Source organism: Cryptomeria japonica, unplaced genomic scaffold (genome assembly GCF_030272615.1).
Source record: "Cryptomeria japonica unplaced genomic scaffold, Sugi_1.0 HiC_scaffold_146, whole genome shotgun sequence".
NCBI classification, from domain to species: domain Eukaryota; kingdom Viridiplantae; phylum Streptophyta; class Pinopsida; order Cupressales; family Cupressaceae; genus Cryptomeria; species Cryptomeria japonica.
The window spans coordinates 286663-304269 of record NW_026728968.1 but is presented as its reverse complement, the minus strand read 5'-3'; the positions used below and the strand labels follow the sequence as shown (position 1 = coordinate 304269).

Sequence of the window (17607 nt, the reverse complement as noted above, 5' to 3'; positions counted from 1 at the left end):
TGAGTAGATTAAACAACAAATATAATTTAAACAACAAACATAAAATTCAAATGTATGTGTTAAGAAAACTGAGAGTAGATTAAACAACAAACATAATTTAATAAAGACAATGAATTTCATGGTTCAACAAAGATGGTTATGTCAGTAGAAAAGTGAATTATTATTTTTCCTTGAATGATCATAGCAATTACATTAAGTTTCATCAACTTCAAATGTTATCTTGATTTTTTTTGTAAAACTTCTCATTTACAACGAAGAGTCAAAAGATATGGGAATGTTAAGGGTTGGGGAAATTGAAAGGGTGTTCTTGTTGGATTTCACAACTAAACAATATATTCTCAAGTGATAATACCAAAAGAACAACTCACAATGAGAATTTAGAAATATTTTCCAAAAATATAAGTAATCGTATATGCACTCCTATATATGTAGTTACATAGCTTACAAATAGATGCATGATATTGACATGTGGACTATGATGTCAATAGTACATTTTATTTTTAGGGTTTTAACATACTTTAGTATAATTCAAAATAGTTTTTCTACATTAATTATTTTAAATAAATATGCATGACTTGTCTAATACACTGGTATAGAATAAAAGGTTTGTAAATAGTTATGTTAATGTTGTCCAACAAATTAGAAAATGTTTTTTTTTTAATATCAAGTAATGGAAGATAAATATAAATAAATAAATACCATTATTCGTTACATGGGCGATTACTATACATGAATCTCAAGAATCAACACTCAACAATCCAAGGCTGAAATTTTACAACTTTGTCTAGAGTTAATCAATAAAGGGTCTGCGAAGAGAACCACCATTTAATTCCTTTGATCAATATTCAAGAATGAAAAAATTCCACACACAATTATAAGGGAAAGGGAAGGGTCTTAGCTACTTGTACTCTCATTAATTTTCAAGTACACAATGTTCAATACAACCTTCTCTAGATAAACCTTCCATCTATTCTTTTCATAAAGAAATTCTAACCTAATATATTCATAACTACATGGGGTATAAGTGTGTACTGGACATTCGTATATTATTGCATTGAGTGATTTCCATTTTACTAATATTATATTTTCTCACCTATAATTCCTTTGCTTAACACTAAATTTTTGTTTTCTACAATATATACATTTTACATACGACCAACCACTCATAATTTATGATATAAATCCATTAAATATTAGTTTCAATGTGTAGGAATGAAATAAATAAACAAGCAAAAATCTCTTTCCAAGCTTATTTCATACAACCAAAGGAAATCATGATGTACAAATTCCTCAAAATTAAAATTGTTACAAATGTTTCATTAGATTAAATATAAACAAATATATAATACAATTTTTTCTCAAACTTTTGATAAAAACATTGTATGTATTTCAAATTGAGTTACAAAACATATAGACAATACAAAAATAAAAATAAAAAATATCTCTCTTAACATGTTAAACATAATATTCTCTGAGGTAATCATTGCACCTCCTTATGCAACGTGCTAGCGATTTCCAGACCTAACTAGGATGGATGTATTAAAGTGAGTGCCTGGCATCCATTCTAGCTTTGTTCTTCGCTTTGCCGATAAATTATTGAGAATAGAGAGCATTGAAGTAGAATGCAGAGGGTTTGCGCGAGCTAGACGATATCCCAATGCCTGAAAATCCTTTACATCGTCCGTTGACGTTGGCAACACACACGCTGATCATATCTTTTAAAAGTTTGCTTTGCTGATTTTTAGGTTGAGATGCAAATTCTTCTATCGCCATCCACTGTAAAAAAAAACAAAAAAAAAAACAAGTTATTTGAACCCCAGTTTAAACGATTATTGAAACTATCCAGCTTAACAATATCGAATCACCGCCGCATGTTTAAACGCGTACCTTGGCTGCAGAAATTTCGGTATCTTACACCACAATATTAGAAGAAACGGATCTCAACATACACACGACGAGCAGATCCGATTTTCCAAAAGGGGCATTGTGATATACTCAATATCTTTTCACAGTTACATTAACGGGTAGTCATTATATTAATTATATTAATTAGCAGTGCAATAATAGTATGTGGTAGAGTTTATATATATATAAAATCGTGGCAACAACTAGAGAAAGTTTCTGGGATTTCAGACGAATGCTTCGGCGCGGGTAACAACTAACTACCGCTACCCTTCCTTACAGCGTAAGCGTAGCAATAATGAAATTGGATACCTGAAAAACTTATCATTTAATGACGTTGTTCGTAAATTCGCAGAAAGGCTATTGAAACTTCTTGTTAGTGAACAAGTAAGCGCTCTAGGTACTACGTTTCAAGAATACAGAAGAGCGCGTGACTAAATATTCCAAGGCTGAAACAGTGATAACGAAGCAGTAAGCGTTTAACCCTGCCACGCAGGTTCGTGGGTCCTTCCCAGATCGTTCCGATTGCGACTCTCCGTATTTTATTGACATTCTATATATACTACGACTATTTGTTCACGTTGACCCTTTCTGAAAACAAATAAATAGTCTAAAAGAGGTGTGGCTTCCTTGTCCCCATTTTTTCCCATCACGTCACATCACATCATCCATCGTTGTTTGCTTATCCCAATTAAGTACTTGTTATTATGTCTCTCGAACCGGATTTATTTAACTTGCGGTTAGTCTTGGGATATATTGGAAATAAAGTTGGACTTATTAATTAATTAGTTATTCATGGACGTGATACAATGTTTAAATTATTATGTAATAAAAAATATGCATTTTGTCAATGGGTCCTTGGTCTATTGGTGAAGTTGAATGGCTCCATATGAGCCCACCAGGGATCAAGTCTTGCTGAGTGCAAGGCTCTGACATCATAAGGGATGTGACCGGGATCGTGCCCCGGGCAAATTTGGCGGAATGGATACCCCTCAGTCCTTGGCTATTGAACCTACATAAAAAATAAAAATAAAAATGCACTCTTATAATATCTAGGACCATGCTTCTTATATTTTCCATGCCCAATCAAGAAAGTATACATGTTTATAATATCCAAAAACATGTTGTATTTCTACCCATTCTCTATCAAACAAGTATACATGTTTACAACATTAAAGATTTGTCATAGCATCGTCCATAATATATAGTTAATAAAAATTTACATTTCTATAATACTTCAAATGTTACATTGCATTTTCCATGTTGAATCCCAAGAATATACATGCTTTCAACACCCACAAACACGTCCATGCTACCAATTTTATTCTTCAACATGATTTAACCGTACTTGCTCATACAAGTGAAACAAAATTATTACCATTTTTCCATACATGTACATATTTATAGCAAGCAAAATTATTTCTTACGGGTAATCCATGTTCCTTAAATTTATAGAATACCAAAATGCTCATGCAACAATCATTACACTACACTTTAATACCTTCAAACAAAGAGTGGAGGTGGAAAATTTAATAATTAGTAAGAAATTTGAAGGTTGTGATTTTTCACTATTTCAAGTATTTCTCTCTTGCTTGTTTCCAGGTAGGCTTGTCTATTGAAAGGAAAGAAAATAAAACTATGAAGCTTCCTACTTAATCCAATTCAAGAAGACATGATAAATAAAAGAAAATATGAAAAATTTAGAAAGAATAAGCAACATGCAACATACAACACAATCGTAGAATAAGGTCCCTAGTGCTTCTATTTCAATGATGTCCCCACTTCATTGGATATCATGATGAATGGAGAACAAGCAATGCTTGTGTTGAGTCCGAAAAAGGTTATTAAATTCCATTTAAGGGAGACTTTTACCAACACAAAATATAAATAGAGCATTTTAGCTAGAAAAGAGAAGGGATTCACCAAACAAAACCTAGAAGAGGAGATACATCAAAGTAAACGATACATCATATAGACAAAATTGAAATTCGCTCTTGGATAATAAACAAGAGACTACAAATAAATAAATGCTATAATCTTAAAATGTATATCAAATATGCAAGCTCTAAATTGCTTACAAGTATGCGATATGATGAAAGAGAACTTGGCAAAGATGAACAAGGAATAAGTCAACATATCAAAGAAAAGGAAAATTACTATGCGTGGTCCTTTGTTTTTCAAGCATGAATAATGGAGAAAACTCCAAGAGGTTTTCACGAAGCACAAATCAAGGGAAATCTAAAGGAAACATCAAGATAATTGTAAGATACCTCAAAAGAAAGAATAGCAATGTAAAAATTAAGGTAAAAGAAAAATCCAAATTCAAGAGGGGAAATAAGAATGTAGTCACCAAGGCAAAGGTAAGAGAAAGGCCATGACACACTCAAGTAAGGTACTCACCAAATTAATTTGTGTATTTGTAAATTTATAACAAGTATTGCATGGAAACATTCGGATGCCAAACTTTTTTGGACTCTATCCTAAGCTTCACCTAAAGTATGGTAAAGTTGAGCTCCCTCTAGATAGTCACTTGGAGAGGAGACACTTACTAAAGCAGTAATTTCAAACAAAGAACTCACTATTATGCTAGACCACCCATAGATGGTAAGAGAGCAGTATTTGATGCTTCAAGATAAAATATTTTGTTGAATTACATAAGAAATAAGTGCGATAAATTATTATTTGTATGATTGTTTGATTAGTACTCCAACTTTTTTCTTATATATTAGCTAGTGTTCAATTAGCTAACTCCACTTGTGGAATATAGAGTATGTTCCATTCACCATGGGAAAAGTATGTTTAAAGTTAGGATTTCATGTTTTATGTCTATTGAATCCAAGTACAAATTGTATTGATTTAATATTATAATACATTGTACTTATGGGGGCAAATGGAAATGGGCACCCAAATTGTAAGGAATCTCGAGATTCGTTGGGCATGACAAAAATAAATCACGTCACTTGAAAATTGTAGTGTGGTACGTAAGAGCATCTTTGCTTTGTGAGATGTTTAAGAATTTTTATGAGATTATAAGATGTATAAGAAAAATTATGACTGTAATTCCAATGGCGAATAAACCAAAACAAAAGGACATGATCGATGTCGTTTAAAGGAAACACAAAGTCCTACCAAAAATCTTGAGCATGCTACAACACATCCATTGATTATAAATATTGCAAATACTCTAAACTCTACAACATTCACATCCTCTTGATCGCTTCATCATCTTCATCAACTAATACCTAATGCCTAAAATCATTACAAAAGCCTCAATATATCGAAGTCTTTTGAGATTAGAGATTATATAGATGATTCTACAATCAAAAGTCATTTAATGGCTACATTTCATTAATGAGAGAAATTAAATCTTTCAACAAAAAATATAAATGAGGACAACTAGGATTGAAATTTCGAGTGAAAAAATGAAAGATAGATGTTGTGATGTAATGGGAAAATCTAGAGATAAAGGAAGCAACAATGAATGGTGTGGTGTGGTATAAATTGGGGAGAAGGAAACCTCAAATCTCTTTTAGAGTAATTTTTTTTTTTTTTTTTTTGGTTAAAAAGGTCAACGTGAACAAATAGTCGTCGTATATTGAAAGTTAATAAAATACGGAGGTCGCGAGCGGAACGAACTGGGAGAGTCCCAAGAAGCTGCGCGGCAGGGTTAAACGCTTACTGCTTCATTAATTTTTGACATATATGATGGTGTAATTGTTGACATAGAGAATATGCAGAACGATGCTTCTCGTTTTGCAGCTTCACTCAAGGCATCACTTTCTCAATGGGCACGCCAGGTCAATGCTTACTGCTTTGTTAAGTCTAAATACATATCCCTCAAGACAATGATAAATAGTACCCTCAATTCGTCATACTTGATGGGTATATAGGGAAAGAAGGCGGTGTGGATTAAAGTTCCCAAGGAACAGGCGAAACTAGTACCCGTTGCGATTGAGGCCCGTTTTTCAAAACATCGCTGCTACCATTGACGTTTTTTTCCGTCCAACCCATTTGGCTAGGCTTCAATACTGTTTGGTGGATTACAGGTGGGATTTGGGTACCACCACGCAGAGCCTTCATATGTGATGTTAGTGCATTGGATCCCTCAAACTCCCCCCACCATCTCTGATAATGCTTCACATCAAGCGGGAGTTGTAGCTTTTGTATTCAACGAGGAGGGAGAGGTAAAGATGTAATCCAGTTCTTATATATTGTAGTTACTCTGCTTAATATTCTCCTCCTGTCCATAGCAATGTAACTGCGAAGTGTGAAAAGACATTCACTATTTTGGGCGGTTGTTCGTTTTAAGAGGATTTTCTTTTCTTACATCACTGGGAAAATATACAATTAGTATAATGACTACCCACTAATTTTATTTTAATAGCGGTTGTGGGTCAGTGGCTTGAAGTGACAAATCTGATACATAAATTATCGTGACAATGGCAATATAGGTTCTAGTAGTTCAGGAAATGTGTGGCCCTTACAAAGATTTCGGGTTGTGGAAGATGCCAACAGGAAGAATTAACCAGGTATCAGGTTTAAATTTCCACATCAAACTAAATTCAAGACCCTGCAGTTTTTACATGAAATTACAAGACGATCACTAGTGTACTTATCGGTAATTTGTTTCTGATAGGGGGAAGGCATTAAGGAAGGGGCCGTAAGAGAAGTTCAGGAAGAAACTGGGGTAAATGTCACTTACCTCACCTTTTTCCTCTGAATCAGGATTTTTACCTTATGTTCAATATAATTTCCGACATTTTTTTTTTTTGATAATTTAAGTATTTTCATGTACTCTTACAGATTAATACAGAATTTGTACAAGTGGTTGGGTTCAGGTAAGCAAAACTTTAATCATTAGAAAAAATTGTAATTTGTTTCATAGTTTGTACGAAGAAGGATAAGTTTGATCTAGCTCTCTAATAGTTGTGATTGAACTGCAGGGATGGTCACAATACCCCTTTCGGAAAATCTGATCTACTCTTCGTGTGTATGTTGAGATCCCTTTCTTCTAATATTGTTGTGCAAGATACCAAAATTTCAGCAGCCAAGGTACGTGTTTAAACATTATTTCAATATCGTTCAGTTAAGATTCAAGTGGGGCTAAAATTTGTCTTATTTTCAGTGGATGGCGATGGAAGAATTTGCCAATGTCAACGGACAATGTGAAGGATTTTCAGGCATTGGGACATCGTCTAACTCGCGCAAACCCTCTGCTTTCTTTTGCACTGCCCTTAATTATCGGCATTTTCGAACTAAAGAACAAAGATAGAATGGATTTCAGCCACTTCATTCAATACATTCGTCCTAGTCATGTCTAGATATTTCTAGCACTCTCCATGTAACAATGATTTCATCGATAGAATATTATATTTAAGTTAACATGTTGGACGAGTATATTTTTTTTAATCAAGTTTTGAAATAAATACAAATTTTTCAATTATATTTGAAAAATATTTGTATTGTATATTTGACACTATGATCATTTGAAACAAAGATTTGTAACAATTTCATGTTTGAAGAATTTATATTTATGATTTCTTTTGTTTTTATGAAATGAGCTTAAGAACTATTTATTTGTTGATTTATTTTGTTTCTACACTTTAAAATTAGACTTTAGTGGACTTATACATAAATAAATGGTTGATTTTATGTAATATAAATATATTATAAATGAACTCATACATCATCTTTCTAAAATTATTTCTCATACTCTAAAATTGTATTCTTAAGATGTAAATAAAAGAGTCACCAAATATATCTTTAGACAATAGTGTGTACACACACAAACTTTACTTTAAAAAAATGACATTGTACAGTTGAAATAACATGGCACTACGCACTTATGATAACTTCCACTTCATCTATATTTATTTAGAATTCCTCATATGATTTACTTGAAAATGTATGATGTGCATTCTTATCTATGGTGTAAAATATGACACCTGAAATTTGTGAAATTTTTTTTATCTTCGCATCTACATTTTTTTCTTGTTATTTCTATATTTATTTAGAATTCCCTTATATTTGGTATCAAACCCTATTGCTTTCATAGATATATTTTTGCTATAGTGTATATATTGCCCTCTCTTGCATAGTCTATTTGCATCCAACTCCTAAACTCCTCCAATTGTATTATTTTTGAACTTTCTATTTTACATAATTGCTTTGATTTAGGTATCAAAAATAATTCTCTTTTACTTTTCTTAATTGCTAACCAAGCTATAGTAACTTATTAATTTTGTTATACATAAAAATATGATATTAGCTAGTTACAGTGTGGCGAAACTGGTTGCATTATAATACTACTTTGACATATAAATATGGAATCAATTTTATTTCAATAATCTACTTATCCATTGCTAATTGCACCTTAAGGGATCAATCCTTAGTAGGATTTTTGTGTTTAAAGAATTCATTACAAATACAATCCATTCTTGTGAGAAGGTAGATTTTAAAAATCCAATAATAGATGCAACAAGACTCCAATTATCCAAAATCCATAATATAAAGTCTACACTATCCAGAGATAGAAAATTATTCTTTGGAATAAAAGGCTTTCATTTCTTATCATATTAATTAACTCTACTTGTGAGTTAAAAGTTTATTTTTAGGCATGCACTGAGGTATGTTTTAGGCACCTAGAAGTTTTTTCTCAATGTGAGAAAAAATTCAAGAGAACCAATGCCTTCAATAAATAGATAACAATCACAAAATTATAGAAAAAAATTATACACAACAAAAAATAAGTTGGCTACATAATAATTCCAAATCAAAACTCGTTGAAACTAGGACAAGTGACTTACCTAAAAATTTAGCACAAATTACGTCATGTTGTGAATGATATGAATTATTAAAATAGATAAACTTTGTAGAAGGTTTTTACAACACCCAACCATAGCAAGTAAAAGAAAGATACAATCATATATATATAAAATTTTGTTTTTAAAAATAAAATAAAATTTATTTAAAAATAAATAAAATAATGGGATCCACAACCTTGGGATTGCGGCACCCCCATGGGGATGTCGTAGCCACAAGGACTGTAGCACCCTTTCAACTATCTCAAATAGATGAGAAAAGAACAAATTATTTCTCAGTTGTCTTAAAGGTTACATTTTATTGTAGAAAAAAATAAAATGCAACCTTTAAGACAATTGAGAAATAATTTTTTCCTTTTTCATCTAGTTGAGATAGTTGAAAATGCATTTTTTGAAAAACAAGAGTTATCAAGGGAAGAGGGAGGAATAAAATATAACATTATTAATTTTGTTACACACACACACACACACACACACACACACACACACACACACATGTATGTATATGCATATATGTATGTGTGTGTACACACACACACACATGTATGTATATGCATATATGTATGTGTGTGTACACACACACATATGTACATACATACATACATACATACATACATGCATGCATGCATGCATGCATATATGTTGGCCTGTTGTCATTGATGTCATTGATGTGGTTTGGTCCAGTAGTTTGCTTCAGTATATGTTATAGACCCATTTCTTTAGCTTCTTTATTATGCAATGTACATTTATGTTTACTTCATGCATATTTGAGGTCTAGTATCTACCTTACCGGAAGGTATTTTGGGTCTGGTCCCATCCGAATGTGATGAAGGCATAATCTACTAGGCTTTTTTGGATTCGGTCCTATTCAGACATATTAGAGGCGTGTTCTACAAACTATTTTTGTATCAAGATTGAAGCCAACATCTTATGAAGACATTTTTGTATTGCGTGTGGATGTTTCATTCTCACCCCTTTCTGGTTGAGCCGACTGATCAAAATATTTAGTGCAGATATATATAACCATCAATTTTGTAAGTTAAAGATATGGTTTTTGAAAAATAACTATTGTGTACACATTATATATGCGAAAAGGTTTTGTGGATGTGAATATTGTTATGTGGTGTATTTATAATGAATGTAAAAAGTAGTTTATGTACAATGAATGTAAAAAGTAATTCATGCATATGCCAGATGCAACTCAAACAGTTCATGTAATGCCCACCATGAAAACCGTAGAGAAACTATCACATAGTTTCAAAAAGTAGAGATAATTTTTTTAAAAGATGACAACTACTCATTAAACTACATTATTACATTTCTCATTACAAATTAAAAATGCAATTTTAACATGAACAAATTAAACTAAAGTACACAAGCAGAATGATCATATAAACATATTAAACAATTTTAACATTCTTTCCTATGTTATCATAACATTATTACTGAATTACAACATCAAATATGGTAATATACAACATCCATGGATGATTAATGCCCATATACAATGTATATCCATGTCTCTCTATTATATAAGTCATCACTAAGTTTTTATTACATCATGTACATGCATCCTGCTAGAAATATACATCATCTATTGCCAATAGGGAATCCCAATATACAGTTCTGCAAAAAATAAGGATCATCTATCTCGATAACAAGCATCCAACACAGGGAATGTTAGTCCCAATTGGTGCTTAGAGGGGAGGGGTGAATCAACACTTAATCAAATTTTCACAATTTAACATTTATCATAAATCTTCATTCATCTAAGATCCAACAATGTACTTAATCACTGAAGTAAAATATGCAAGCATGAAAAATTGACAGTGACACCAAGGAGTTCTCTCATGGAAACCCAATAGGGAGAAAAACACGGTGTGAGTAGGAACTCACAAAATTTGCCCTCTTTTGGAGTATGCCCGGTAAAGAGCAATCCCTATTAAGAGAATACAAAGACATTGTTAGGTGCCACCCGGTTAAGGGATTTTGATCAAGGTCAGTTAGTGCCTTTACTCTGTTAAAGTCAACCTAGTTAGAGGACTTAGAACATCAGCTAAGATGTTACCCAGTTAAGAGATTTTACAATAGGGACCTATTAAAGTCCACCCAGTTAAGGGATTTATGTTGTAGTTGTTAGAAAGCAACAGATGGATGATCTATTGCATTAGCTACTGATAGCTTGATCAGATCTCAACATGCATTCCACTCAACACACACTGGTTGTGTCTTCTCTGCACAACACCGATTTCCTTCTTACACCTTCGGCTATTCACTCAGCCGGTCACCTCTCTTTCGGCACTACTCTCTATCGGTCCTCTGACCTTCGGCTCTGCACTCAGTCGGTCCTCTGTCCTTCGGCTCTGCACTCAGCCAGTTCTCTGTCTGTCGACTCTGCACTTATTCGATCTACCTCACACACACACAACTGTGCTAACACCTCTTAGCACTTCCTCTCACTCTGCTCTTTACCTTGGATCACCTTCGACAAGATTTCCTTGTTCCAAATTTCACGATCAAAACTTTCTGAAGGAGCTCGAGAACTCTTTACACTTTTTCTGTCGACACCTACAAGCATATCCTTAATCAAATCAATCAAAGTTTTCAGAAGATTTCAAATTCAAACTCTCCTGCTCTTTCTTTGTGTGCCTTTCAACAATTTTGCCAAGTGTTCAACCAGTTCTGCCACTGCATCTCCCAAGGACATAAACTTTTGAGTCATGTTTAGTCAAATAAATGTGAACCAGAGAATCTGCATGTAATCATGCTTGACTGCATGATAACTAAAAGTTAACTTTACCAACAAATGATTTGGCGTAGACACAAGCTTACCAACTCATTCTTTGCAACCGCAACTAAATGACCGATCACTACTCTGAGATTTATGGTGACTACCTGTCTTCCTTCTATCATATCGGTGTACTGGTATGTAGCTGCACTTCTTACTTTATAGGTTCATTCTTTGGTTTCCGGTTTGTTGTGCCAATATCATGTCTCTCCCCTATTTGCTAGCGAGTTACCGATTAGTTGGAGAAAACAAGTTGCCTTGCTTGAGTCACCTTTTGTGACTTCACCACCACTAGAGTGACTGATCTTCCTCAGTGATAGATTGGTTGACTTGATTTATCTTTCCTTGAGCTGAAGTAACCTTTTGTCATTCAATACCAATGTTGTTTCCATTCATTATTGCTTAATGAACAACAACACCACTCTACCTATAGTACTTCACCGGTTAGTGTCTTCACTGGTAAGTGTTGGACATCAATGACAAACCTTAGCACATATACTTGTTTTCAAGATAGACTGATTTTATCAATGCCAACAATCCAACAATCTCCACCTTTGGCATTGATGGAAAACACTTCAAACTTTGGCTAATTAGATGCATGCTTCTTCATCTCTGTAGTAGTCCAGTCATTTTGCCCTAAGTGAAGAATATCTCCCCCTGTCACTGATATCTGCCAATGTTCAAACACTCTAAACATATCTCCCCCTTTGACAACAATGCCAAAGAGTCCATTCTGAACACTTACAAGACTATTCTCCCTAACCGGAGTAGTCCACACTCATCAATCTAGTTATTTTATATGAAAAAACTTAAAATTATACCAGATTGATGTAGAACCCTATTTTCTTACTATACTAAATGGAGGGGCATAACCCCCAACTTACCTTTGAGATAGTCAAAGGTGTCCTTCTATAGTGGCTTGGTGAATATATCAGCTACCTGCTCTTTTGTTGGTATGTACTCCAACACCACTTCCTTTTCTTGAACTTGTTCCCTTAGATAGTTATATTTGATGGCTATGTGCTTCGTTTTGGAGTGCATAACTGAGTTCTTAGATATGTCAATGGCACTGGTGTTGTCACAATGAATCACTACTGGTCCAACCACTTTTTCTTGAATTCCTTCCAGCAGTTGCTTGATCAAAACTATCTGTGTGCAGTTAATTGCAGCAACTACATACTCGGCCTCAACTGTAGATTGAGATATGCATTTTTGTTTCTTACTTGTCCAATATACAATCCTTTCTCTGAGAAATAATGCTCCTCCACTGGTGCTCTTCCTGTCATCTATATTTCCTACCCAATCTGAATCAGTGAAGACACTTAGATTAAAGTCTCCTTTGTGTGGATACCAGAGACCATACGAATCAGTCCCTTTTAGGTAATTGAATATTCTTTTGACTGCCATCATGTGAGTTTCTTTTGGATCTGTAGAAAATCTGGCAACCAAGCCAACAACTTGTGCTATGTCTGGTCTGCTATGTACAACATACTATAATTTACCGATCATGGACTGGTAAAGTGTCTCATTCACTTCTGCAGCGTCATCACATTTAGATAGCTTGCAACCTGTAACCATTGGAGTTCCAACAAGTTTGCAATCCTCCATTCCAAAAGTCTTAATAATTTCTCTTATGTACTTAGTCTGACTGATAAAGATGCCATTCTTTAACTGAAAGACTTGTAGGCCAATAAAGAACTTAATCTCATCAATCATGGACATCTCAAACTTTTGCTGCATTTGTCCTACAAAGCTCCTGCTCATCTCATCATCTCCCTAAAAGATGATGTCTTCCACAAAGAGCTTAGCAATTAGGTGTTTTCCTTCAGTTTCGCTCTTCAGATGCAGGTTGCTGTTATCACTGGTTGTTTTGAACCCAATTCTTAGCAGATATGAGTGTAACCTCTAATACCAAGCTCTCGGTGCTTGTTTCAACCCATATAGAGCCTTCTGCAACCTGCATACCACATTCCTCCCATCTTCATATGCAAACCCTTCCGGTTGCTCTATGTATACTTCTTCCTCTAACACCCCATTTAAGAATGCCAATTTGACATCCATTTGGTATACTTTAAATATTTAATAAGTAGCACAGGCGAGTAGAATTCTGACCCCTTCTAGTCTGGCTACTAGTGCAAAGCTTTCTCCATAGTCCAAACCTTCTTCTTGAGCATATCCCTTACAGACCAATCTTGCCTTGTTTTTAATTACCTTACCGGTTTCATTCATCTTATTTCTGAACACCCACTTGGTGCCTATTACATTTTTATTTTCCGGTCTGGGTACTAGAGTCCATGTATCATTTTTCTCTATTTTCTCTAGTCCCTCTTCCATGGATTTGACCTAGTCATCATCTTTCAAGGCCTCCTTTGTTGTTTTGGGCTAAAAAATGGAGGGCATACACTCATTCTCTCTTCCTCTTCTTCTGATTAGAACTACTGCACCCTTGTCACTGATGATATCTTTTGCAGAGTGATTATTTCTGACATATTTAGCCAATACCGGTTCACTCCTTGGAACTTCTTCTACCAGTTGTGCAAGTTCTATCTCATAGGCCTCTTCATTGACCACTTCAATAGGATCTTCTTTAGTAGGTTCCACCGGTATATTGTACTTGAAACCTTTATAGTCCTCTGGTTCACTCTTACTGTCCTGTTTATTTTTCTCAGAGTACTCATCTACTCTGACATTCACACTTTCCACAATCTTACTGGTCCTTTTGTTTAGACACCGGTATGCCTTGCTCTTTGTTGGATAACCTAAGAAGGTTCCCTCATCACTCTTGGGAGCAAATTTTCCAGTGTACTCATCTCTTTTTATGTAGCACCTACTTCCAAATACTTTGAAATAGAAAACATTAGGTGAGTAACCACTCCATGATTCATAAGGAGTTTTTTTTGTCCCCTTCTTTACCTATATCTGGTTCAGAGTGTATACAACAGTGCTTATTGCTTCTCTCCAGAAGGTATGTGGGATATCCTTTTGTATCATTAGAGTTCTGGCATAATCAATGAGAGTTCTATTTCTTCTTTCAGCAAATCCATTATGCTGAGGAGTTTTGGGTGCAGACATTTGTCTCATGATTCCTTGTTCCTCATAGTAGTTCATGAACTCTTGAGAGGTGAACTCTCCTCCTCTGAGTGATCTTAGGCACTTCAGATTCTTACCAGTTCCTCTTTCTACTCGAGCTTCCCTAGTCAACTTCCCTAGTTGACACTCTTTGCACATAGAATTTTTCAAGTTTTACTATGTCAGGCATACCTCTTACAGATTTTGCCTTACTAATTTTATCTATGCTATCAAAATTAACATGACACAATCTTTTGTGCCATAACCAGTTGTCTTCTACCATAGCCACTAGACAATTACCTATGGCGGTGTCTAGATGAAACAAATTACCTCTTGATTGTTTACCAGTGGCAATTAAACTTCCTGAATTGTCATTTATTTTACATATCCCTTTATTGAACTCTAACTGGTATCCTTTATTGTTAAGATGTGCAACACTTAACAAGCTATACTTCAATCCTTCTACCCAAAAGACATCATCACAGTTTGTCTTATCATTCAAGGCTATAGACCCCTTACCTCTTACTGCACATGGGGTATCATTTCTGAACCTCACTGTTCCTCCATTGTAATCCTCCATGCTGAGGAATTTGCTTCTGTAACCGGTCATATGATGAATGCAACCACGTTTGATCACCCATTCTCCACATCGGTTTGTGCTAGAAATCAATGACATATCTCCTTTCTCTATGTTATCCTCTTTGACTACCACAAAAGCAATGCCATCTTCATCAAATCTCTCTGATTCTTCATCATTGACTCCTTCTTCTGCAAGATAAAATTCCTTTTTGCTCTTGTCCTTGTAAGTTCTAAAATTATCCTTCCTATCTCTATCATTGTGTCCTAAGGGGTCATATGGTGTCCTAAGGGGTCATAAGACACCATATGACCCCTTAGGACACCATACGACCCATAAAGACACCATACGATCTATAACAACACTATACGATCCATAACCATACGACCCTTAGGAACGCCTTCTTTTTGCTCTCCAACTCGCCCGATCATTGCGGGCCACAACCTAGCAGCGAAATCACCCAATTGCTCAAATTACTCAAAGTTATCAATATTCAACATTGCGTTTCTCAACGCGCATTAATCATAACAACAATCTGTTTGATCCTACGAGGTCGTGTTATGGCACTCTAAAAAAGCCTCTCTCAGTTTCGGTAGAGTCGGATCCACTTGCTCGTGGCGACTCTTTCTTGGTTGCGACAAAAAGCGTCAGATGAGTTCAATGAAAAGTTGCACAATGCCCCATCTTTCAATCCACTCATCGCAACATCGAACCGTCAGCTCGTACGCGTCGGGGTGGCCGGGTTTAAGCTAGGAATGGCTTCTTTTTGCTCTCCAACTCGGCCGATCGTTGCAGGACACACCATTGCAGCGAAATCGCCCAAGTGCTCAAATTGCTCAAAGTTGTCAATATTTGGCATCACGTTTGTCGGCGCCCGTTAATCATAAGAATGATTCGTAACAACACCTAACGGGTCATATGGTTTCCTATGGCCCCATAGGACACCATATAATCCCTTAGGTGTCGATACGACCCATAATGACACCATATTGTGTCCTAAGAGGTCATATGGTGTCCTAAGGGGTCATAGGACACCATATGACCCCTTAGGACAACATACGACCCATAACGACACCGTATTGTGTCCTAAGGGGTCATATGGTGTCCTAACGGGTCATAAGACACTATATGACTCCTTAGGACACCATACGACCCATAACGAAATCATATTGTGTCCTAGGGGGTCATATGGTGTCCTAAGGGATCATAGGACACCATATGACACGTTACAACATCATACGACCCATAACGACACCTAAAGGGTCATATGGTGTCGTATTATATGACCCGTTACGACACCATACGACCCATAACGACACCTAAAGGGTGATATGACATCCTATGGCCCCATAGGACACCATATGACCCCTTAGGTGTCCATCCGACCCATAACGACACCATATTGTGTCCTAAGTGGTCATATGGTGTCCTAAGGGGTCATAAGACACCATATGACCCCTTAGGACACCATACGAGCCATAACGACACCATATTGTGTGCTAAGGGGTCATATGGTGTCCTAAGGGCTCATAAGACACCATATAATGCCTTAGGACACCTTACGACCCATAACGACACCATAGGACACCATACGACCCATAATGACACCATATGACCCATAATGACACCATACGATCCATAACAACACCTAAGGGGTCATATGGTGTCCTATGGCCCCATATGACACCATATGACACCTTAGGTGTCCATACGACCCATAACGACACCATATTGTGTCCTAAGAGGTCATATTGTGTCCTAAGGGGTCATAGGACACCATATGACCCCTTAGGACACCATACGACCCATAACGACACCATTTTGTGTCCTAAGGGGTCATATGGTGTCCTAAGGGGTCATAAGACACTATATGACCCCTTAGGACACCATACGACCCATAACGACATTGTATTGTGTCCTAGGGGGACATATGGTGTCCTAAGGGGTCATAGGACACCATATGACCCATAATGACACCTAAGGGGTCATATGGTGTCCTATAGCCCCATAGGACACCATGTGACCCCTTAGGTGTCCATCCGACCCATAACGACACCATATTGTGTCCTAAGGGGTCATATGGTGTCCTAAGGGGTCATATGGTGTCCTGAAGGGTCATAGGACAACATATGACCCCTTAGGACACCATATGACCCATAACGACACCATATTGTGTGGTAAGGGGTCATATGGTGTGCTAAGGGGTCATTTGGTGTGCTAAGGGGTCATATGGTGTCCTAAGGGGTCATAAGACACTATATGACCTGTTAGGACACCATAGGACCCATAACAACACCCTATTGTGTGCTAAGGTGTCATATGGTGTCCTAAGGGGTCATAAGACACTATATGACCCCTTACGACACTATACGACCAATAATGATATCGTATTGTGTCCTAAGGGGTCATATGGTGTCGTAAGGGGTTATAGGACACCATATGACCCATAG

General features: G+C 35.8%; 1 protein-coding gene across 1 annotated transcript; it reads left to right on the top strand.

Annotated features, from left to right (window-relative positions):
• Positions 1-5633: 5633 nt before the first annotated feature.
• LOC131028405 (nudix hydrolase 2-like) lies at positions 5634-7174 on the top strand. The gene is made up of 7 exons (XM_057958670.2): positions 5634-5699; positions 5949-6086; positions 6354-6431; positions 6539-6589; positions 6706-6740; positions 6846-6954; positions 7028-7174. The coding sequence occupies exons 1-7, from the start codon at positions 5634-5636 to the stop codon at positions 7172-7174; spliced, it is 624 nt and encodes a 207-aa protein (XP_057814653.2).
• The last annotated feature ends 10433 nt before the right edge of the window (positions 7175-17607 follow it).

Excerpts from the sequence above, each read along its gene's own strand:
- LOC131028405 (XM_057958670.2), top strand. The coding sequence starts at position 5,634 with ATGCAGAACGATGCTTCTCGTTTTGCAGCTTCACTCAAGGCATCACTT. Across the intron at positions 5,700-5,948 it reads TTTCTCAATGGGCACGCCAG|GTGGGATTTGGGTACCACCA; the intron begins GTCAATGCTTAC and ends GGTGGATTACAG. Across the intron at positions 6,955-7,027 it reads CCAAAATTTCAGCAGCCAAG|TGGATGGCGATGGAAGAATT; the intron begins GTACGTGTTTAA and ends TCTTATTTTCAG.